The sequence below is a fragment of the Phasianus colchicus genome, chromosome 18, assembly GCF_987193195.1.
Source record: "Phasianus colchicus chromosome 18, bPhaCol1.hap1.1, whole genome shotgun sequence".
In the NCBI taxonomy this organism is placed as follows: domain Eukaryota; kingdom Metazoa; phylum Chordata; class Aves; order Galliformes; family Phasianidae; genus Phasianus; species Phasianus colchicus.
In genome coordinates this window covers 4,144,806-4,167,798 of record NC_143453.1, presented here as the reverse complement: position 1 = coordinate 4,167,798, position 22,993 = coordinate 4,144,806, and the positions used below count along the sequence as shown (strand labels likewise).

The following is a 22,993-nucleotide window of genomic DNA, read 5'->3' as shown; positions in this document are numbered from 1 at the left end:
TCCAGTGCAGCTGTTCTTGATAGGGTTGTTTAGTGCTTCAAGTCACAAAAGCACTGATTGTCTACACAGGAGCATAGACTACAGGGAACACAAGGTGGAACTACACAGCTCAGCTCCATCCAACCCACTTTAAAACTCATAGGTACAATTACTGCTTAGATATTTATTAAGGTTACACCAATTGGTTACAGAAAAGTAGCACTGCTGCTCACATCTCTTGAATCCATTGGAAAACAAGACATAACTTGAAGATCTGCCCACTGGAGACTGCCCCTGCACACAGAACAGCCTTCTTTACCTGCACTTCTTGCCTTACTTGTTAGAGTGCCTGTGAGACAGGGAGGTGAGTTGTACCAGCTCCAACTCCTCTCTCTTGTCAACACAAAGAAAACTTGACTATAACAGTGTAGGAGATAACCAACAACATAGACTGGTTAGACACTCAAGTAGTTACTCCTGTTCCATGGCTTAAAATGACTGTTACAAGTAAGAAACAATAGCATTGTGAACACAGTTAACTGCATACTTGAATTTTTTTTTTTTATTTAATGGCTTTCTGTGCCCTCTCACCAACAATTTTCCAATGTGCATTAACAACAAGCTGTGTGCCACTCCTAGGCACTTTGTTTCTTTATATTCCCTTAACAAGCTGTGCTCTTTCCCTCAAGTGTAGTTGTGACCAAGTGTGAAATTAAGCTGCTTTCAAAGAACATTTTGCAAGTGTTTCCTCTGTTCTCCCCTAGTAATAGAAACATTCTTGCCCTCCCCAGTCTTCCCCCTCTTTCTGGCTCTCAGCTGCAGTGTTTTGTGCTCTTTGGTACTCAGGTGCCTAGAGGAAGCACCTGCAGAAGGAGCCTCTTTTTTTTTTTTTTGGACACAAAGCACCAATATACTGACAGACTTTTTAAGGTAGGAATAAAACCAGTGAACATACCAGTGATGTGAGGATACCTAACAGACGTTTCAAATCCATGGGATCCTTGCTTAAACTGGTCACAGCACAGAAGAGAGAGTGGGCATAGGCTGCTTCTCAAAGGAAGCACATAAGCTTTTCAAAAGCTATGTGAATGCATTTCTTGTGAGGCTGAATATAACAGAAGATACCTGTCACTATGTTACGTGTTACTTCAAACCAGCTTCCTGAAAGGAAATTAATATGATGCTAAATTTGCACGTGTTACCAAAAGTGGTGCGACACTGTGGTGATACAAACTTAGAGCTCAAAAAGTCTGCAGTATTGTAAGTGTGCGCATATGATTTATTGCAACTGGTGGCCTTGACTGGTACATTACACCTACAGTTCATTTTATTTAACAAAATCCACACCACTTAACTCATTAGCTTCAAATCAAACAAGCAGTGCAGAATGCAACCACCCAAAGAAAGAGGAAGGAGGGGTCCAGAAGAAGCATGTTTATAGCCTGAGGTGCTTACTGCAGATCAGCTCACATCCCAGAACCAAGCAGATACAGGACTTTATCCCAGTGCAAGAGATCCATGTTTCTTGCTGGGGGATAAAAGTGTCTACACACTCCAGCTATCAGTTGTTTCTCCAATTCAAGAGCAGCCAGTATCAAAATATAGTTCACCTATTTACCAAGAGCCCTAAGGTGGAGTGTTTACTCTGGATGATCATCAGGTTACAAAGAATTTGTTAGCCATGGTTGGCAAAAGGAAAAAAAATTAGCAGCCTCATTCAACCCACATTAAAACAGAGTTAAACAACTGAGATAAGCCAGGAGTTCCTTCTACCACTAGTGCCAGTATGCACTTTGAAATACACAATTTCAGCAACAGTCACTTCAAAACCAAGTAGCCAAGTTCTGCTTCACACTCACCTCAACTTTAAGCCTTTCAAAGCCAGGAGAACAGAAGGAATTCTTGCTCTTTAGAAAAAGAACAGATAGCAGCTAACACTTGAAAGCCAGAAAGCTCTTTTGCCCCAGTGCAGAGGAAACCAGTTTCCAAAGAAAGCAGTTTAACAGCTTTACTGAAACAGCACTCACAATCGAGACAGACTTCTGTCTGTGTATTTCTGCGGGAGGTAAAGGCTCTCTGTCTCTTTACTTAGGCAATACTGCAGCACTCTGGCAGTACCATACAGATGTAAACACTTTCATACTGCTTACTAGGCCAAAAGAACTGACGTGGTACAGACTAAAAGCCTTGGCTGAAGGATCTCTGGGTTTTTTCTTTCAAAACTTTGTTTCAGTATAAACCAATTTGGTAAGCTGGAATAAAAAAAGGAATCTTCAACATATATTGTCATGGTTTCCTCCTGAACCCCCTAGAAGCCCTGGAAAAACAAGTTAGGCTGTTCAAATTTAAATACTTAAACTATAGCAGCAAAACAAAGCAAAATGAAAAGAAAACCAGGAGAGGAAACTTCTCTCGAATAGCAGAATCACTTTGTGTGAACAACAGAGGTGCTGAACAGTAGCTTCTGCTTCTGTTTCTTTCTTTTCTTCCCTCCTTTTTCCTCTGTGAAGAAGGAAAAAGACACTGTCATTCTTCTTGTGGAATAGGGATATCACACAAGAAACCAGTGCTAACTGGAGATCTACTAAGCTCCCTCTAAGATAATTGCTTTGAGCTACCAGAAGCCCTAATCAAGTGGTTCATAAACCACAACCTGTTACTTTTCAGACCTGCTTTGCAGCCAATTTTTGATCCCCAAAATTGCTTCTCTTACTTGTCCCGGAGGGAGAAATATTCATTTTTTTCTTGCTTCAGAATTTTCGGAAGCCTCCCCTCCTCACCTGATAAATGATCAGCTGTGGACGGTTTGTCCAGTTTCAGAAGGGCAGCCTCAATAGCTTGGCTGAAGGAATTCTGGAAGCTGGGCACAGGTATGCGGTCAGAGCTGTCACTTTCTCCATCGCTCTCCACTGGCACAGGGAGTGCCAGAGTGTTCTCATCTGAAAGAAAGGGATATGTAAGACTTTCACAGTGCAAATGCCTTTCCCCCACTCCAGATGTTTCTCATTAAGTTGCAAAATTTCCTTAAGATTTAGATGCACAGAAAAAAAAAAAACAATGTAGTAATATTGTTTTCTTACCCTTTGTCTTTGGGGCAGGTTTGGGCCACGCTTCAGGTTTTGCCTTTCCAACCCTCAACATCTATCAAAAAAGTTGTAAGATCTGATTAAATATCATGCATCAGAACAATCCTGCTTATGCCCTAAGTAGCAGGAAAACCCAGGAATACATCCAGCCTCCAAAACCCTACATCTTCTCCTTAAGATTTATCCCACATTGCAATTGTGTTTTCAGACTCATCCATTAAGATACAAGTAATTCTGACAAGATTTGCTCTGCCACGTCTCTTACCTGGGCAAAGGATGGGAACGGAGACTCTTCTTCTAAACTCCCAGAGAGTGATGGGCTGGCCTGGCTGGCAGCAGGAGAAAATGGAGTTGGAATAGAATCTAGCAAGAAAAGAAGTGGTTAAAGCCAGGTGCATTTCAGCAAAGGCACTTATTCAGCTCATAAATAAGAAACAGAAATAAAGGATTTTATTATCTTCTGTTTTATCTCACTGGTTCCATCCATTAATCACACAGGGGGAAGTTTTTAATTTAAATAAAAGATTGTGGGGTGTTTTTTGTTCTGTTTCATTTCTGGGTTGTTTTTGTTTATTGTAAAAACAGCACTTAATAATAAGTTCTATTTAATGTTTTTTTAAGAACTGCAAGATACAACATTTGGAGACGCATCACCAGACAACAAGTGGGGTGCTTATCAGTTATGTTTTGCTACACCATGGGGAAAGATGAAGAAAGAAGAAATGCCAGTAGAATATTCCTGGCACACATACATTTCTGCCTTTCCCCAACTCTGTTCCCTTTTTTCTCTTCTGGGTCAGCAAAGATTTAAAAGATGCTGTAACTACAGTGTAGATATCATTGTCGCTACAGTAGAGACAGCAAAAAAGCAAATCCCTTAGCAGTGTTAGTCATTTGAGTATGATCTGTTAGGCAACTTAGGAAAGTAATCACTGGTCAGTATTAAGAAACCTTATCTTGATCTGAGCAGCAGATCCTCAGAGAATGATCAAGAGCTAGATGTAGTAAGTTTTTCCAGATGCTCACCTGTCTGAAACACAGGGCTTCTGCCAAGAGGAGACAGACAGAAGGTCTGATGATCAGTGCTGGTAGTTTCTCTATGGCAAGAGGTAAAGGCAGGGAACTGCTGCAGATTCTCTAAAGCAATATGGACTTCTGGATCTAGAAAGAGGTTTTAATTAAAGTAGTACACAGTGTGGGGGAAGGCAGTCAAGCAAGTTGTTTCAGGATGCTAGTAGGTGCCAACTCAGAAATTTTCTTTCCATCCTCTATTGTACAAGCCCTGCTGCTGGATGGAAGAAGCTTTCAGGCTTCTTTCCCCCCCCACCTCCTTCTAGACTTTCTACTATAAAAACAGAAGTAAAAAATCCTGAGAGCTAGATGGAGATAACTGTGCCCTCAAATGCCCTCTCTCCTGTAACGCAAAGTATGCAGGAGCTGAATAACATCATTTAGCACCCTGACTAAAAACACTTTGTCACTCAGAACCACTTCTAAGTACATGCTACAAACTAAATGCCTTACAGTTCATCCTACAGCTCAAGAAAACAGCTCAGCACTAAAGATGACTGTGAACAGATTTAGTTACGCTCAAGCAAAACCTACATTTGCCCTGTTTCTTGTTTTCTTCTATCTCAATTCTGCGTTCACGACGTCGTTCATCACGAGCCTTCTTCTGCCGCAGGCGTTTCCTCTTCTCAATGTCATCTAGGAGCAACACACAGCATTGGATATAAAAGAACCACATCAGTGCTTTGGCAGTGTTTCCTCCAGCTTTGTGAACAATGTGTTCAGTTATATTAGTAACAAGTCATGCTTACAAACTACATACGCTCTTGCAAGCAGTCAAGCCTTTTTATTCTTTGTATAATTTATTCTTTGTATAACTGTTGTCACAGCAGTGAGTAAAGGTGATTCTGTCTAGCAGTCAGCAGCCAGTTAATGCAAGACGAATAAAGCTGCTACTTCTCTAATTTTTTCTGCTATTAAGGGATAGGAAAGATTCCTCCCTTAGCGAGATTTTTAGAAAGGTAAATACCAACCTGAGAACAGCTCTAAGGTCTCCTTAGAGATGATGGGTGGCTTCAGAGCCAGTTCACAAATGCTGAACTCGCAAGTGAGGGGCAAGTGACAGAGGTAACGATGACGCTGTCTGATATCCTGATTAAAAAAAAGGCAGATACATAATTGCAAAATCTAGAGACTGCCATACTGATGAACAACAGTAGAGACTGAATGCCCATCCTTCATCAAATCAAATGGAGGGAAAAAAAAAACCAAACAGCATAGCAACACAGTAATTGCTTCATGAACTACAAAAATGTGAATGATGGCTTGGGTCAGAACCAAATTCTCCAAGATTTCCAACAAATGCATCATATCCATACCCAGATGAGGTTTTTATTTTTAAGATAGCTTTAAGAACAAACCAACATCAAGCTTGCAACTCTATTACCCTTACAACTTCTTACCTTCTAGAAGAAAGCAAACCAAACTGCAGCCAGTGCATCAAAAACAACTTAAGTTATCGTAGCTTACACAGATGCCTTTCACAGATTAGCATGCCCATCCATTTACTTCTCATTACTGAAGAGAAACATCTCACCTATCAGCTACCAAGATCAAACTGCTAAAACGTGGAAGTAAAATAACTACCTCTGTCATTGAGTATCCAGCTATCTCCACTACAGCTGCAGTTATCTTCTCCGGGCTCTTCTCCAAGCTGCCATATTCACGAATGAGACATCGAACGTTCACGGGGTGAAGATACATACATTGTCCATCCTCCGCTGTAACATAAGACACCATCAGTTGTTCTTTGCCTGTTAATTTTTAACAGGCTTCTCCCCACCTCAGTCCATTCAACCATAATGAAAATGAAGTTCCTTTCTGAGTGTGTGGGAGTTTTACTGCACAGAGTTCAGCCGAACCTAAAAAAGTGACAAGTGCCCCAAAGGGGGCATCTCTGCCCCCATGACTCCAGGATTTCATTGCACTGACCTTGATAGAAATAGTAAAAAGGAGAGCTGTTAAGATGTCCGCTGCTAACTGTTTCTTTAGACTCCGGGTAGCTTGTTTCAGCTGGATTTGATTCTCCTCTAGTGTTCACTTCAGGTTCCCCTATGTTATCCACCTCACGTATTTCCTCTTCATCCAACACTGCCTCTTCTGACTCAACAGGAGGCAAAAAGGAACTTGCTACATCAGAGCAAGGCTCCACAAGCTCCTCGTCAAACGCAGAGAGATACTCCACATCACACTAATACAGCAGAGAGCACACAATTAGAACCACATCACCTCCTTCAAAAGATAATCACTGCCACAAAAATCTTTGGTACCAGTTCACTCTGCATTGCAGCGTAAAGTGGCAGAACTAGATATTAAGATCTGTCTGATCAGAGCTGTCACTCACCTTTTTCTCTTGGGAAACTGCAGGCTCCATTGGCTTGGAGCTGTCTAGGACCAATTCTTCCACAGCTGCACTAATTCCAGCAACACCACTGGTTTTATCCTGGTCAGCAGAGAGCGCCGCTTCTCTCTCCTGCAGGTCATCCAAAGAGAACAAGATTCAGTTTCCTATTTTAGCCAGGAGACTATCACCATAATTATTTTCAGCCCTGGCCTATATTCAGGTTTTCAAAGACCTTTAATCCATCTGTCATAAAGGTTATCATTGAAGAGAGGTCCCCTCCCACTGCAGGGCACCTAAAAGTTTTGAAAAAGAATATTCTACAGGTTTGCTCCTGTTTGTGGCACAGAATTTATCCAAGAAATTACTAGATTTCTTTTGAGAGCAAAACCCTTCCACATTTTTTGACAGAATCCCATTTAGTGAAATACATTCTATTTTCATGTGAAGGTATCATACTAGGTACCTGGAGCCCAAAGGCTACAGTCTTCTCCGAGATTTCTATCACTACTCTAGCAGCAAATATTACCACTTTGATAGCATGTATATCACAGAGACCAGAATAATCACACAAGCAACTTCAGTGGCAGAATGCTCAGCATACTGTTAAAAATAAAGTTACTAAAAACACCCAAGAGGCTCTCACCTTCAGTTCCTGGATGGCTGCCTCAATGAAGCATGCCTCGGGAGTATGTTTTTCCTCCTCATACTGCTTTAGCAATGCTGCTTTCTCCTCCAGAATCACCAGCTGCAAGACCTGCTCCCTGGATGCCAAGAGCAGCTTTGAATACTGGCTGTGCTGGTCATCTAACAGAAGGAGCAGAAACATTAGTATCTTCACGTAGAGACACCAGTTTCAATAGGCATAGGGAACTACAATTTCTTCTGAAGTTTCATTACTGCTCAATTTTGTGAGTTAAACCACTGTGAGGTGGACAATATTTAGAATGTGTTTGATACAAACTCTGCACATTACTGTTGTATTACTGATGGCACAAGCTGGTACCAAATACCTGCCGTGCTACACGGATCTCTGCCACAGCAGTTTATCTGCCACCTTCAACCTGCCAACAGACCACCTAATTGCTTAGCATCAAAAAATTACATCCAAGCTTCTTTTCTGTGGAAGCATCAGCCCTGTAAAGCCCACGGTGTTCACAGCTTCCTGAAAATCCAGTCTGCAGCTTCTTCCTCTTCTCTGCATACTCAGATATACTGCAACTGTTTTGTCTTAAATAAGTTTATAATCCCTTACATATTCAAAACCCATAGACTGTTAACAGTCTAATAATAATTAGTCTAATAACAATTAGTCTGATAATTAATCTTTTACAGTAAGCACAGCAGAAATAATAGATAAGCTAAAGAAGCTTAGCAAAATGTGGTCATCCTGTTACTAAAGTGCTTAACTATAAGCTTTACAGCAGAAACAGCACCACATACTGGTACAGTCTGTATTCATTGCTTTCTAAGGTCCAACTTGTGCATAGCTTTGTCTATAGAACATCCTATTAATGCTGAACTTTCTGGGTTTGGAATGATCTCAAATCCAGTACTGGATTTTTATGGAAGGATTTGTCCTTTTGTAAGAGGATTTAAAGTCTTTTACTTTCAAAGGTGAGAGAAATGTAAGCACACATTCTGCATACTTGGATACACATCATAAGCTGCAAAGCTTGACTTTTTACAGAGAGCTTAAATGCATGCAGCTTTTCACAAACAGCTGCAAAAGGAAGTGAGCCAATACAGCCCACAAAATAGCAATGTTAAGTAAAATCATTTATTTAATCAAAGAACGTTCACAATATTAGCAGATAAATTGATGGATTAGTCACACGTTACTCGAGTGGAGAAAACTGAAGAAGTCAGGCAACAGATGTTTGGAGTAGAATTGGAAGAATTTTTACTATTTCCCCAAATTGTTCATAGATCTTAGCGGATAAATGAAGATGGTGAAAACCTTGTTGAAAAATACATCCTTGAAATAGTTCATACACAAAGACTAAGCCGTAGAACGAGGAGCCAGAAGGCAAAGTTAAGGCCTCCAAAAAGCCAAAGCAGTGAGTGACACCAGTGACTAAACAGTACAAAATGCACAAATTAATAACAAGAGTACAGGAAGCCTGTAGTGCTTGAAGGAAAACAGAACTCATGTTTAAGTCTTACAAAAAGTCCAGCGTGAGTAGCAGGATAATTAAGATGTGATCATTATGGTTTTCAGATGCTAAAATACACGCTTTGTCATCTGAACTACTGCAAGATGGCAGCACGGAACTTTCATGGGAAATCTTCCCTAGACAAGTCCTAGTCACAGCTCAGAACAGAATGCCAGCCAGCAGGACTGATACACTCACCTCCAACATAAACAGGCTGCACCATATTCATCCACTGAGATTTGGGCAGTGCTATCAGAACACCTTTCTCTCTTCTCATCAGTTGCATTGTAATGACATCACCAATTGCATACTGACGTGTTGCCATAGCTACAACACTGCAATGCAAGGACGAGGTTAGCAGGGTAAAATTGGCATTTCAAAAGACTTATCACTTAATAAATGTCATCTCACCTCTTGAGATCCTTCTTGTGAACCGAGCCGTAACAAATAGGACATTTACTCCAGGTCTTTTCACTCAAGGAGAGATAATGAAGGATGCATGCCCAACAAAAGATATGCCCGCAGCGGGTGATCTTTGCTGCTGTAGGTGGGTACAGACAGATTGGGCAAGAGGGCACTTCATGGCTACAGATTCGCTGAAATGGCACGTGAGAAGAACAGCACAAGTTACAGACTTGAAAATCATTCTGTAGCACAGAAACTAAACCACCCGTAAGATCTACTCTAATGTGACTGTCTTCCAGCTCTTTAGGTTCTGCTTATTTATCAAGAAATTAAGTACACTGGGAACTAAACACTTACAGTCTATACACGCAATAACCCACAAAGTCACCTATCTGGCATTTTTTACTCTAATAACATTAAAAAAGCAACAACTTCTCATGGTTTCTCTCATTTGCCATCTCTTAAGAGTTAATAAGATCATCATCATCTGAATTCAGACACGGAGAAGATAGCAAATGAATTATGTTACCTCACACCAGCACATGTGTGCAATCCTGTTTAACTGAGAGACTGAACTTACCAATTTCCATGAACATACTAGTTTAGTCTGATGCTCTGTTAGCATCTAGATGTTGCAGGGACAAATCAGCCACGCAAGCATCTTATTTATCAGATCTCTCAGAGTCACGCAGCAATAAACAAACACACCTTCCCATCAGCTACATAACACACTATGACTGATCTTTGCAGACTGAAAGTTTCTTCTTGAGGCAACCTAAAGTTATGGCCACAATTATCAAAAGATTTTCCACTTTGTTGCTAGGCAAGATGGGCCACACAATAATTCTTCAAAACTCTACACTCCAGTCCTGTTTCATGGACTCATGCCCAAGCTTTCTGTTAATATCTTGATCACAAGGACTGAGTCTATAGAATGTCAGATACTATTTTTGATGAGCTTCCATCTGCAAAAGCAAGAAGAAGCTGCTAATTTTCCTAATAGATTTTAGCACTTCTCTTTTCCTGTCAAAGTACTTCATAACATATTCCGTGACAGATCTTCCCCAGTATTGTGGGAGTGACAGAAGAGGCCTCGAGCTCAGAAACAGCTGAGTTTTACGTAACATCACAAAGAAACAGTTAAAAACAAGTTGAGTTTCTTAATAAATAGGGGGAAAAAAAAAAAGATCTATCCCATCACAACTGACCACTTGCTCCACAAAGTCCCAGTTGACCAAGGTATCTGGATCAGCAAAGTGGACTGTGTAGTCCTGTTCTTCAGAGACAACAAACTGGCAGCTGGGGAAAGGCAAAGAGACAGGTGATCTTCTCAGTTGTTTCTAAGAATTCTTTGAAAACTACCCCATAGGACTCTCAGAGCTTCTTTGCAGAAGATTGCTGGACACAGTTGCTAACCTCTACCAATAAAAAATGAAGTTCAGTTCACAATCAGATTCCCAGAACACAGGTATGTCTAACTGCAGTTAGATATAGCATCACAGAGTGAGCCATGTAGAGTGGTTTTCAAAAAAACAAAACAAAACAACATAAGAAACAGAGTCAGGGTCTTTGCTCCTGGGACTTACAAATTCAGATTAACTTTGATTCAGCAATTGCCACATCCCTACCATCTCAGCATGCTGACTTTTGGAAGAAAGGATCATCTTCCATAAGGAAACCACATAGGTCTTCCCAAATGAGAGCCATATTCTGCTAACATGCTAGAAAATTAAGGTGGGAGTCTAACAGGTTGTGTCTAAAGGACTCAATTAGATATCCTGTCAATAGGCAAAGAAAGGAACTTGATATATTTTTTTCTCTCTTCCAAGTACAGTCATGACCACTAAAAACTACAGAGGTAATTTCACCCTGAGGAAATCAATACAAGTATGCATGGTCAGACAATTCCCTGGCTCCTCATCCCTTGCAGCTTACTGTCTCTGTAGAAGTCTAACAGCCCTGCCAGCCTTCCACTCACTTGGCCTGTAGGAAGAGCTCCTTGTTGAAAGGCTTATGTCCCCACTTGTTCCTTTTCCCCCAGTTGCCATGTCCATTCCCGTCAAAATGACCAGTCTGGCCACGGGGTTCAAAAGTGAAGTTCAGCAAGTGGTTCAAATTAATCTTCTTGGGACCAGAGAACTGGGCAGGACTGAACTCTGCCCGTTGAGCCTCTGCTACCTAAGAGACAACAGCATTTATTAGAACTTGCCAGAATTTACTGCAAAAGCATCAGTACAAGTCGATATCCAGGCTCCATCAACGATTAAGTACAGAACATGCAGCATTCACTCACTTACCTTCTCCCATTCCCACTGTGCAAATCAAGCACTGCAGCATAAGAAGGGCATGAGAACCTGGAAGTTAGAACTGAGTGGTCTTACCCCACACTGATCAAAAGGAGGAGAGTATAAAAATCAACCTATGTGACGAAAAGTAAAAGCCAACAATACCCAGTAGCCAAGGTTAATAACAGAAGGAAGTTGTTCAGATCCTCACAGTATTCTCTCAGATAGCCAGCAATACAAGTTTGATTCCTATTTACACAGATCATATTTGTTATGTGAAAACTAACAAAAACAAAGCAGAGAATGAGAATTCAAGAGACAGCCAATGAATTTTGACAGAGTTAGCACTTCAGGCAAAGGAGCGTTGCTCATCCACTAACACTGACAAATCAGTGTCTTCTGTATCAATGCAAAACCACCAATACTCTACAATTTTTACACCCACATCACCATAAGAAGTCTGGTTTTACTCCATCTTGTTATCACCAAGGTTAATTTGATTACTTTCCCAATGATGCTACCATGTGCAAATATGTACACTCAAATGGTTAGATACAATCATCTCAGACCTTTAAAAGCTAGAAATTGTTACCACTACACGTTTTCATGAAGGACCTTTGCTTCATGAGATATGTACACAGCCTGCCTAGGTACCCATTCCTCAGATGGCAATTTCACTAGTTTTACTGTTCTTTTTATTGCGAGTCCCTCAGAGCAGACAGCATTCCTCTTCTGTTGTTGAGTGGGAGCAGAACAACCTTGCAATCTGGCATCTCACCGATGTGAGCACCTCTTATTGCTCCTTCCCTTCCCAGCCCAGGAGCTGAACACAGAAGACCTATCTATGCAGGTCAGTGATCCTCTCGTTCCAAGAAAGAAGGCCTTGGAGATACCAGGTTACAATTCTCACCTCATCTCGTCTTCCACCATTACTAGAGCTAAAAAGTTTGCCACTTCCACCGCTACCGCCCCTCTGAGGGGGCATCTTGTTAAAAGCTTTGCTTTTCTGTGAATTGGAGCGACGGGACTGGCTGGAAAAGTTCTCATTTTTGGAATATGAAGTTTCTCTTTTCCGATTGTAGCGCTGTTTGGATCCATTCGTATTCTTTCCATCTGAAAGAAAACAACAACACAAGGATCAGCCAGAGCCCCAACAGCCCACAGGCAGCACGTTTCCACCTGGTTTGAGCACTGCTCAGAAACATGCACACTGCCCAACAAACTGGTCAGAGAGTATAGGGAAGGACTGATCTCCTGTGACTCAGCCTTTATTCGAACAGTTTTCTTAGTTTTATTCATCAGCATGTTCCCTGGTGCACCCAGTGATGAGCACCAACGCTGTGCCTTCATGGCCCATTACAAGAACTGACAGCAGCTGGGTTATTTTTCATTCCATTTCTGAACATTTTATATCCTTCCCTTAAATAAATACAGCCACCTGCATCTGCCTTGAAGTCTCCCACTTTTCAAAACTCCACTGCCTATTTCCACTGTGCCCCCAGCTGATCTGTTTTAAAAAATAATACCCTTTTCTTTCACAGAGCCAACAAACACCCACTGATGCTGAAGTACAAGCCTGACACCTTGGCCTCTCAGTGCACATTCCCAATATCTGAGTACTAAGTCCACCACCCACACAACAAGGACAGTTTGCCTGGCAGTGAGCCGAGCTCAGCGCTGGCCATACAGCACAGGAAACAAGCACAGAGCAAAACACTGCAGGACTGAGACTCACAAGAGCAGAACAATCAGGCTCCTGAGAAACGTTCCCTACATCTACGCAGCTAGGTTAGGACTGAAGTCTAATGCTATGGAGATGCCACCAATATTCTTAACCTAACGCTGGAATTGCCTCAAGTACACAGCAGTCTGCTTTCCCACCACCTGCCATGAGTGGCAGAAGAGCTCTGCTGATGAACTTAGAAGCTGAATTCCTCATGCTCAGCGGGTTCTCTGCACAACAGCCATCCCCATGCTGCAGCTACTGAGCACCACACACACCTCATATTGGCCACAGCATCCAGCTCTGCTTTGTAAAATAATCCTATTAGTTTCTCCTTTCCCACTCCGTAGCCCTTCCCACCCCTTCAGATAAATCTCATATGGCAGCAAACAGGTCAGTGTGCCTCACAGTGGCATTGCTCACACCGATCCCTCAGTTCAGAATAAAACCAACCCTACCAGAACCACAGACATGTAACACCAACACCTGCTCTGCCCCACAGCCACACGCAGGCCGAAAGGACACAGGCTTAGAGTTATCAGGGAAAAAACACACCAGAAGCTGCCAAGTGCTCAGGGTGTAACCAGGCCTGGTTTCATGATTAGATAGACCTTTTTTGGAGTGTTTGCAGGAAAGAGGCCATAATCAACACTCTTGAGCCTCTGGTCAAAAATCAAGTTATTTAGAGGAGGTTTGGACCACTGCTTCAGTTGTTTACAAGCAGAGCTCACAGCTTCAGAGCCCTCTGAAAACTGCAACTGCAGCCAATGCCACAGGAAGGAACGTTCCTATTTTGCCTATAGCAGCATTGCAGTTTTACTGCAACCCCCAATGGAGAAAAACAAACTCAAGAGGAGACGTTCAGTCTGAAGTGGGTTTTTACATTTCTCTACAAGGTCCAGGAGCAGCTCCTACGTGCTGCAAACAGAACTTCCTTCCCCTTGTCATTTTAATCGTGTTAGTCATTATCAAGGGCACCAGCCTGTCAGCCAGCTGGTTTACACACATTCCTGCCACACTGCATCACTCCAGACAGGCTCCGCCAAGCTCTGCTACTCACAGCAACAGCTCTTACATTTTACAGGAGAGTCCTCTCCACCTGTGTCTCTTCAGGAAGGTCTTCACATTACAACCTGACAACACTTCAAATCTGATTTTACTGCTTCCTTTTTCCCCCTCCCAAAATAATTAACCCCATGAGGATTCCAGTCCATCCAGGTAGGAATGAAATAAGTCAGCAGACAACCAAGAGTTTAAAATATGCATCTGTAATCTGGAACACCTCTTTTTTCCCCCAGCAAAACTAAGCAGTACCATTCCTTCTGACCTTTACAGCAGGCCACGTGCCAGAGCTCTGCTTTGCGTCTCCCCTCCCTGCATTCCCTTCAGAGCTGCACAGAGCACAGGGATATCTGCACTCATGCAGGGAGAAAAGCAAAAGATTCTCACACCAGCCACTCGTTAGTTTTAAGCAGAGTATGTTTGGATTTGGGGTTTATTTTTCCATCTCTTCTTGGCAAATTAGACATGGACAACAGCAGTGATGGTGAGGTATTTACTCTTCCCCCATATCCTCAGTTCTCCTTAGACCTAACCTGCAATATTTACCCACTCATGCTCCAAGAGCACACCTACAAAATACTGTCTACATAACTTTATAATGCTAACAACAAAACTGTCCTGCCTTATGGAGTGAAGTTTAACTTAGTTTCTAAGGCCGTGTTTGAAAGGAAGTTGGAATGTCTCTCCCACAGTCAGGAGCACCTGCAGCATCCCATTAACTCACTTCAAGCCGTGCTGCAAGAGAACAGGAGGATTCAGGAATGTCCTCTCCATCTCTTCAGCTGGACAAAGCTGCATCAAGTAACTGAGCAGCACATAAAGGACAAGAGCTTGGCTGGACTTAAAGCCAGCGAGCACTGGTGCAAAAGCACTTATGAAACAGGAGGTCAGCCTTCTGTGGAGGGCATTTCAAAAGGAGACACCAGAGTTTCAGAATACCTCCCATACACTTCTCAACCTGGGCAGGCTGCATCAGCTAGCCACAGCCTGGCTGCTTCTGGGTGGATAAGGAACTTGAGAAAGAGATGTTCAGTGTCTGCTGTGAGACAACACAGTGAGAAAACACAGTCACTGGTCAACACCACTGTGTTGTGTACACTCAGCCCAGGGCTGTTTGATCTCATCCAACCAGGGGAACCTTCTCATTTTAGTTCTCAATATACTCCAGGAAAGACACTCCCAAACATACATAAAGTCCTGCTGAAGGAGTTGCTGCTTGCTTTACAGACCTCCTCAATGCACCATACAGGTAGGGTCTCATCCCATAGCACCTCTCCACTGCAGTTAACAGGTGTCTCAGAGGCAGAACTACATCACATCAGATATTCTTTGTAAGCATACACTTTAAAATTATTTAAAAACAACATCTATACACTTGAAAACAGAAAAACCCTACATATCTAGAGAAAAATACACACAGGCTGCTCAGTGGAGCCTAACCAGTGAGAAATAAGTTAATACAGGTGAACAGCAGGGCAGTACTCAGCCACTTGGAACCTGAACAGGTTTACAAGGTCTAAAAAGGAGCCAGCACCTTCAGGACACCTAAAGCTATGTGCGCTGCCTGAAGTATTTCAGCCAAAATAAACCAGTGAGGAAGGAAATATGGACAGCAATGGTGTTGAAGCAACCTGTAGGCACACTCACACTTCCGGGACCACAACCACACGCTTTGAATGCTGCTGCCCCACTTCTACAATTTGAAGAAAATGCAGTGTTGTCAGAAATGGGGCTTCTGATCGCCTGGGGGAGATTCAGGTCTTACCTGGAGGAGAACCAGGAGAGGAAGCAGGAAGGCTCATCACCAACTGCTCGGTCAGCAGAACCAGCTGTGTGCAATGACAGCTGTGGCACTTTGATTGCAACACCAGATACGCTGCAACATGTACTCTGACCTCTCCCAAAGAGGGTCAGCAGAGCACTCAGTAAGGGACTGCTGCAGGGGTGCAGCACCTCCTTAAGCTCAGCAGAAAGGCACAGGCCTGAGTGCAGAACCAAGTTAGGGCTCCTTAACAGGCAGCAGAACACATGTTGTTCTTAGTGCAAAACCAGAGCTCTGTCTCTTAAACGGATTACTCCAATGCCAGCACAGACCATGGAGTCGTTGGGTTGGAAAAGACCTCTCAGATCCCCAACCCCAGCGCACCATGCCCTCTGACAGTGTCCCTCAGCGCCACACCTCCCCAGCTCTGGAACACCTGTCACAGGAACCGCACCACCCCCACGCAGCCTGTGCCAGAGCCTTACCGCTCCTAACAACACGCTTTTCTTAACGCCCAACCTGAAACCAAGCACAACCCTGAGGGAAGAAGAGAAACCCTTGGGGGAGAACGGGGGTCGCAGCCTACCGAGCCGGGAACGGGACCGAGGAGGAAGGAAAACCACAACTACACCGAGCTCCCCCCCGTCCCGAATCACGGAGCCCCGCGCGGCCCGAAGACCGCGATGTCCCCCCCCGTCCCGGCTCTTACCGCCTTTAGGCTTAGACTCCCCAGCGGCGGGCCCGGCCGAGGCGGAGCGCGGCGGCTGCGCTTTGCCGCCGGCCGAGGAGCCGGGCGCACCGGGGCCGCAGGGGCCGCTCTTGTCCATGGCGGGGGCGGAGGAGGGGGGCGCGCCGGGCGGGCTCTGCAGCATCAACGGGCGCCCCGGCGGGCGAGCGGCGGCCCTGGGCGGGGGGGCACGACGGGCGCTGGAGGAGCCGGCGGGGGCCCAGGCTCATGGCCCGCGGGGGGGACCGGCGGGGGCGGCGCAGCGCGGACTCGGCCTCCTTCATGGCGACATCTTCTCGGCGCTCCGCTCGAACCGGGGGAAGGCCGCGGAAGGCCGGGCCGGGCCTGCGGGGCTCCGGGCGACGACGGAAAGAGCTGCTGACGGAGCCCCGCGGGGCCCGGCTCTGCCTGCCGCCCGCGCGGTCGGTCGGCGCCACGCAGGCACCCTACGGCTCCTCGGCGCCGCCCCGGCCCCGGCTCGGCCGCCGCCGCCGCTGCCCCGTAATGGCGACGAGTCGCCCGCAGCGCTGCCGGGACCCGGATGGAGCCGGGCCCGGGCGGGGCGCGGGGCACGCCGGGAGTTGTAGTGCGGGGCGGCGCGGGGCACGCCGGGAGTTGTAGTGCCCGGCGGCCGCCAGGCCACGAAAACGAGGGGTGTCGGGACGGGGGAACAGACCGCGACCCGTCCTCGGGGAGGTGGCCGTGCTGGGGGCTCCCGTGCGAGCCTACCTCAATAGCACGCAGTGATTGTGACAAAGGGTTGTGAAGGTTATAAAGAAAAACAAGTCCGTTCTGCTGAATTTGTGTAAGATTTGCAAAAATAAATAAAAATAAATATAATAAATACATTAAAAAATAAGAACAATAGATAAATAAATAAAAAGGGGATTCAGACTGAAAAGACGACGGCTTCTTAAAGGGGTTTTAATTCGATCGAAAAATAGCATTTGAATATCCTGAGTGTGTGCACTGATCCCTTTCCTGTTATTTTCTGGGCAGGAACTTCAGCCTCACTGCAACAGCGCTGGGCACAAAAAGACAAGGAGAGTTAACAAAAAGAATACATGCATAACCATACATACGTAACTCTTCAGCAAAAGGCGCTGCTTTTGTTTGTCCCCAGTTCATCTGTTACTGCTCAATCACTGACCAGGTTATGAGTACAGCCACTGCAGGGCTCAGGGGGAAACAAGCAGCCCAGGCAGCCGCACGGCTTTGAAAGGCAGAACGTTTTTATTGGGGAAGAAGCCTGCTGTAGAAGGCAAATAAACACAAGGAGGGGTTCCTGTTTCCATTTCGCCCCTAGGAACAATAAGAACACCATTCACTCCAGCAAAGCCCGTGCCCGGCGTCCTCCGTCGGTCGGTCTGAGAGCAGCGGGCTGTGGGTTTCGGAACGGCGGGGCGGGGCTCGGCTCTAAGCAGACTTGAAGAGAAGAAGAGCGACGTGGCCCAGGTAGGCGAAGATGAAGTGATTGGTCTCGTGCGTCACGCAGCTGGAAAAGTTCCTCCCCACAACGCAGTGCCACGTGGGGGTGTACCTCCTGTCGAACTCCTGCAGGAGCGGAGGAGAAGGCGTGACCCTGCGGAGCGGTGCAGGGCGGGGTGCCGGTTTAGTCACATTTACCCTCTTTATATGTGCGGCAACGTTGCACTCAGGGCTGTGTTCCTCCAGGGACCGCAGGGCGCACTGCACGGCCTGCTGCTGCATCTCCTCCGGCATGTCCGTGTCCTTTATCACCGCCTTCTGCTCGCCCATGGTCTCCCGCACCAACGGCGTGCGGCCAGGAGCCGCGCAGTCCCGCGGGCGGACGCGCACCGCCGCCGCAACGCTTTAACCGCCCCGCGGATCCGCTAACCCCGCCCCCTCCGCTACCCATTGGCCAACGCCTCCGCCATTCCGTGCGCTTATTGGCCACGGGCGGAAAGCGGAAGATCCTCGCGCCCGCACTCGTTGCTATAGCGACAGGAAAGAGCGGTCCCAGAGCCGGCCCTGCGCTCAGACCACGCGCACAGCGCCCCCTGCCGGCCCGCCCAGAAAGTCACGTGTAAACACAGCATTTGAATTAACGAAGGAGCCGACTTCGGAAAGCAAATAAATACAAATAACTATTTTTTTTTTTTTTCCTGTGCCGAACACAACAACGTCCCAGAAGCACTGCGCTGCCACCTGCACAGCACCGCAGCTCCCAGCAGTGGCCGCTACCCAGCCTTGAACAGGAGCACGTTGAGGCCACGCACCAGGAAGAAAATGAAGTGCTTGGTCTCGTGAGACACGTAGCTGCCAAACTTCCTTCCTACGACGCAGTGCCAAGTGGGGCTGTACATCTTCTCAAACTCCTGTGGAAGAGAGCACGAGGAAGTTGGTGCTGGCACAGCTCTCCCCTTGCCCTGGCTGTAGATTTCCTGTCAGGATGTCTCTCTTCTCAACAGGCAGCTATTTGGAAAGGCAATTAAGCAGCACTGTGTGCTGTTTGCTTCAAGGACTGTTACATCTTGCAGTTCACTGCTGCTCAGACTACAGAGAATCAAAGCCACAGTGCTCCATAGCTGAGCAGGAACAAGCTCAGGGGCATCTCCCAATGTCAAAGCCCAGCCTCAGCCCATACCAGGTAAGGACCAGCTCTTACAACCTTGGTTAAGCAGTTCCTCACTCCCAGTTTTCAGGCTCCACCAAGGAGCCACATAACAAGCTGCAAACCATCTGCTCACCACCACCAGAGTGCATTCCTTATGAGAGGGAAGGAAGACTCCCACAAAAGAAGCATTTAGTCCTTCTATAAGATAGTACGAACAGATCCCTCTCAGATCTGCAGTACCTTTGAATTCCTTCAGCAATTTAAGATGGCAAGGCAGAAGGACCTTCATGCACCTCTTGTTCCTTCTCACACAGCCCTAAGAAGAACACCAGGCCCCCAAGCCTCAGGATGTTAGCATGGTTCAGCACAGGGGAGTCAATACAGAAGCTATGCTGAAAATTATTTCCTACTGCAAATTTCAAACCAGACAGCTAATGTTGCACAACTGCTACAGAAACGTGAACAGAACCTTAAGACCAATTCAGGCACAGTTCAAGCATTCCTCAGAGGAAAGCTATAGCAGACTCAGTTTTCTACCAGCTGCCAGGCACTGGGACAGGCCAGCAGATGCCCTCCTGTTGCTCAATGAGAACAAAGCAATTTAAAATAGGAGGTACTGCTGAACAAAATAGGAAGGACATAGAAAGGCCTCAGCCCACACCAGGTAAGGGTCAGCTCTTACAACCTTGGTTAAGCAGTTACCTTACACGTGCCGGGTAAGATACACGTAAGGGTGACAAAGAAAAGAAACAGAGGGAAAGAAGCCCAAGGCCCACTGTGCCTTGCCCCCACAGAACTGGCTTTTCTAGGAAGCTCAGTGCTACCCACCCCACCCTATGCTGATGTGAGCAGATCAAAAAGCAGGATATCGCAGTTATTTACCCTCTTTATAAGGGCAGCGATTTCTCTTTCAACACTGTACTTCTCTATGGCCAAAACGGCACATTGCACAGCCTGCTGCTGCATCTCCTCCCCCATGTCCGTGTCCTTTATCACCGCCTTCTGTTCATCCATGGCCACCTGCACCGACAGCGTACAGCCCGGAGCTGCTGGAGGCACCTCCGGCCCTACAGCCCCGCGAGGAGCGGAGATACCCGGAGCCCACCGGCAGCCCCGCACCGTCCCCCTTCGCCCCGCTCCGGTTTAACCGCTCCCCACGTGCGAGCAGCGCCCCGCGGCGGTGCCGGGCAGCGGGCGGGGCCGGGTGGGAGCGCGGGGCATGCCGGGAGTTGTAGTCCCGTGGGCACCGCAGCCCTACTCGAATAACGAGGCGGCAGCCGGGCGGATCTCGACGTTTATTTTCCAAATCAAATCTCCAAGAGGCATCAGCAGAAAAAGAAACAGCTCAGGCTCTGCAACAGTACAGCTGTCAGTATATCCAACAGTACGAGAGAATCAGAAAGGAAAAGGAGAGCTTTGGAACAGAACACCGTCAGTACTCACAGAGCATAAGCAGTAATGGGCTGATACTGCAGATGGCATAGAACTCTTAAAGGCCACGCTCCTCCAACAGCTCTACTAGCAAAAATGAAGCCTTTTAGAAAAAAATAAATATAAGGAAGACTTTTTTTTGGTATTTTTCATTTTCATATCCACAACGTAACACCTTCTGCTATATCATGATCCCTGCCATTGCCCTTGAAGATCAAGGTCTGCGTCCTCAGGAAGGCTGAAGGAACTGGGCACAGGAGCCAGCAGTCCTGCAGCCAGGTGCAGCATCAGAGAGAGTCCGTGGTTTAACCAGACTTGAAGAGAAGAATAGCAACTTGGCCGAGGTAGAAGTAGATGAAGTGTTTGGTCTCATGAGTCACGTAGCTGCCAAAGTTCCTTCCCACGATGCAGTGCCAAGTAGGATTGTATTTCTTGTCAAATTCCTGCAAAACAGACCACTAGATGCTAAGAACACTTCTAAACAGGCATTTAATTTCTGGGCAGGGCAATTAGAGGAGCAGCAGATGCTCTTGAATACGTTCTAAACAAGATAATCCTAGCATTGTTCACCTGCTGCTTAGTCAGACAAAAAAAAAAAAAAAAGAGAAAGAAAAACACAGTACCTCCCATCTGAGCAGACAGAAGCTCAGAACATTGCCTTTGCTCAGGGGAAATACTCTTCCCCCTCCCATAATTCATCATCTAAAAGTACAGCCCCTAAGTGAAAGCTTCACCACCAGTTTTGTATCTATGGAGACGAAGCCATTATTTGAACTCCTTTGTTCATCTCGGGTGCTGATGGGGCTGTTTGTGGAAAACTCTCTGCCAGAAGCTCTGTAATACCAGTGCTATCTACTCAGCTCCTACATAGCTGTGTTTTACACCTATCAAGTAAATTCTCTAGAAGTTTCTAGCAGTTGCCACAAGAAGTACCTGAATAACATTAGGCTAAACTCTCTCTTCTCCACTATCACAGATATCTCCAGCATTTGTGGAAAAAAAATACCTTTCTGTACTATGAGCAGCATTTTCTCCAGAGGAAAGATTCTTAGTTTCATTGCTTTTCAGATAGCTCTGCCATTCAAATCAGAGTCACTTCCACTAAAACTCTGATTTCTCCATTCACCTGGGCTGACTATGCTCCACATTCATTACTGTTAATTTGATATTAAAAAAACCCACAGTAAGAAGATTAAAAAACAAGCAGACGTATTTTGCTTTGGTTTTTAGTTGTTTTTTGTTTTGTTGGTGTTTTTTTTTCTTTTTTGCTTTGGTTACTACATAAGACACAATTACAGTAAACTTGCAGAAGAGGATGCTGCCCTACAGTTCCTGTTTCAGCTGTACAGAACTGAAGAGATCCTAAAGATTAAGTTAAATAAAGCTGTAACTAAGAACTCCATCCAACAAGCCTTCTCTCAGAGGGAAGCTGCAGGGGCACTCAATAGAGCCACTGTATTTTGGCCCAGATCAGTCCCAGGGACGGCTCAGCTGCCACTTTTGTGTTCAACCGGACAGGAGACAATGAGGTAAACGCTTAAATGGAAAGTATTACAGGACAACAGCAAAAAGACCACAGAAGTCCACGCAAAGGGCGAGGAAAGCACTCACAGCCTACACAGAAAGCCCAGCTCGGTGAGCTGGTATCTCTGGAACTCGTTTCTCGAGCGCTACTCGCCCAGCAGCATTCCCCCCGTCGGTGTTACACAGCGCAGCGCTGCTTTTTACCTTCTTGATGTGCGCTGCGATGTCCTTCTCGATGTTGTACTTCTCCAGTGCCTGCGTAGCGCACTCCACGGCGTCCTGCTGCATCTCCTCCGACATGTCGGCGTTCTTGATCACTGCCTTTCGGTCACTCATGGTTGCCTGCAGCGGCACGGAGCGCCGTGCTGCGGTCACACGCGGCCGTTCCCTCAGACCCCCGCGGCCCGGCGCCACTCAGAGCCCCGCAGCCACCGCCCTGCAGCCCTTCCGCAACGCAGGGCCGCCGCAACTCGCCGCGCGCAGCTCCCGGCCGGACCCAACCCCGATGGGGAGCTGACGCAGCCCGGCGCACCCCCCCCCGGCAGCCCCCGCCCCTCACCGTTCCGCGAGCGCGGAGCAGAAGCAGCCCTGGCGAATCGGCGCGCAGCGGACCGGCGCAGGAAAGCGAACGCGCACCGCAGTCAGCCACTCGTGCCGCCGCCGCGCCGGTTTAACCGACCCGCGCGCGTCGCACCCGCCTCCCGGTGCCCCCAGCCCCGCCCTCTCCGCGCTGCCCATCGGCCATTGGTCATCGCTGCGGCCGCTTCGCGCGCTCATTGGCCACGTGCCGGCAGTCTCACAGCGTTTTACTCCTGCGTTTTCTTTCGGACCGGCGTGCTCCGCGGCCGTTGCCATAGCGACGTGTG

The 22,993-nt window shown here is 46.4% G+C and overlaps 4 protein-coding genes across 4 annotated transcripts; all 4 read right to left on the bottom strand.

The window, feature by feature from the left end:
* Positions 1-984: 984 nt before the first annotated feature.
* Positions 985-17,095, bottom strand: RNF10 (ring finger protein 10). The gene is made up of 17 exons (XM_031592243.2): positions 16,577-17,095; positions 12,231-12,433; positions 11,014-11,213; positions 10,244-10,334; positions 9,042-9,226; positions 8,829-8,965; positions 7,121-7,281; positions 6,478-6,606; positions 6,066-6,324; positions 5,721-5,854; positions 5,108-5,225; positions 4,671-4,772; positions 4,092-4,226; positions 3,331-3,428; positions 3,060-3,120; positions 2,760-2,918; positions 985-2,481 (listed from the first exon to the last, which is right to left on the bottom strand). Exons 1-17 carry the CDS (start codon positions 16,737-16,739, stop codon positions 2,405-2,407), a joined length of 2,412 nt encoding a protein of 803 aa, XP_031448103.2. The 5' UTR covers positions 16,740-17,095; the 3' UTR covers positions 985-2,404.
* Positions 17,096-17,493: 398 nt separating this feature from the next.
* LOC116228424 (dynein light chain LC6, flagellar outer arm-like) lies at positions 17,494-18,427 on the bottom strand. Its single transcript, XM_031592235.2, has 2 exons — positions 18,221-18,427; positions 17,494-18,148 (listed from the first exon to the last, which is right to left on the bottom strand). The coding sequence occupies exons 1-2, from the start codon at positions 18,350-18,352 to the stop codon at positions 18,011-18,013; spliced, it is 270 nt and encodes an 89-aa protein (XP_031448095.1). The 5' UTR covers positions 18,353-18,427; the 3' UTR covers positions 17,494-18,010.
* A 337-nt stretch (positions 18,428-18,764) lies between these two features.
* Positions 18,765-20,358, bottom strand: LOC116228429 (dynein light chain 2, cytoplasmic-like). The gene is made up of 3 exons (XM_031592242.2): positions 20,278-20,358; positions 20,055-20,192; positions 18,765-18,933 (listed from the first exon to the last, which is right to left on the bottom strand). Exons 2-3 carry the CDS (start codon positions 20,184-20,186, stop codon positions 18,796-18,798), a joined length of 270 nt encoding a protein of 89 aa, XP_031448102.1. The 5' UTR covers positions 20,187-20,192; positions 20,278-20,358; the 3' UTR covers positions 18,765-18,795.
* Positions 20,359-20,450: 92 nt separating this feature from the next.
* LOC116228426 (dynein light chain 1, cytoplasmic-like) lies at positions 20,451-22,845 on the bottom strand. Its single transcript, XM_031592237.2, has 3 exons — positions 22,687-22,845; positions 22,332-22,469; positions 20,451-21,046 (listed from the first exon to the last, which is right to left on the bottom strand). The coding sequence occupies exons 2-3, from the start codon at positions 22,461-22,463 to the stop codon at positions 20,909-20,911; spliced, it is 270 nt and encodes an 89-aa protein (XP_031448097.1). The 5' UTR covers positions 22,464-22,469; positions 22,687-22,845; the 3' UTR covers positions 20,451-20,908.
* Between the last annotated feature and the right edge of the window lie 148 nt (positions 22,846-22,993).

Coding starts and splice junctions, on each gene's coding strand:
- LOC116228426 (XM_031592237.2), bottom strand. CDS start 22,463: ATGAGTGACCGAAAGGCAGTGATCAAGAACGCCGACATGTCGGAGGAG. Junction 21,047..22,331: donor TCGCAGCGCACATCAAGAAG/GTAAAAAGCAGC, acceptor TCTGTTTTGCAG/GAATTTGACAAGAAATACAA.
- LOC116228429 (XM_031592242.2), bottom strand. CDS start 20,186: ATGGATGAACAGAAGGCGGTGATAAAGGACACGGACATGGGGGAGGAG. Junction 18,934..20,054: donor TCGCTGCCCTTATAAAGAGG/GTAAATAACTGC, acceptor TCTCTTCCACAG/GAGTTTGAGAAGATGTACAG.
- LOC116228424 (XM_031592235.2), bottom strand. CDS start 18,352: ATGGGCGAGCAGAAGGCGGTGATAAAGGACACGGACATGCCGGAGGAG. Junction 18,149..18,220: donor TTGCCGCACATATAAAGAGG/GTAAATGTGACT, acceptor CCGCTCCTGCAG/GAGTTCGACAGGAGGTACAC.
- RNF10 (XM_031592243.2), bottom strand. CDS start 16,739: ATGCTGCAGAGCCCGCCCGGCGCGCCCCCCTCCTCCGCCCCCGCCATG. Junction 12,434..16,576: donor GGAGTCTAAGCCTAAAGGCG/GTAAGAGCCGGG, acceptor GTTTTCTTTCAG/ATGGAAAGAATACGAATGGA. Junction 5,855..6,065: donor TTTTTACTATTTCTATCAAG/GTCAGTGCAATG, acceptor CTTATGTTACAG/CGGAGGATGGACAATGTATG.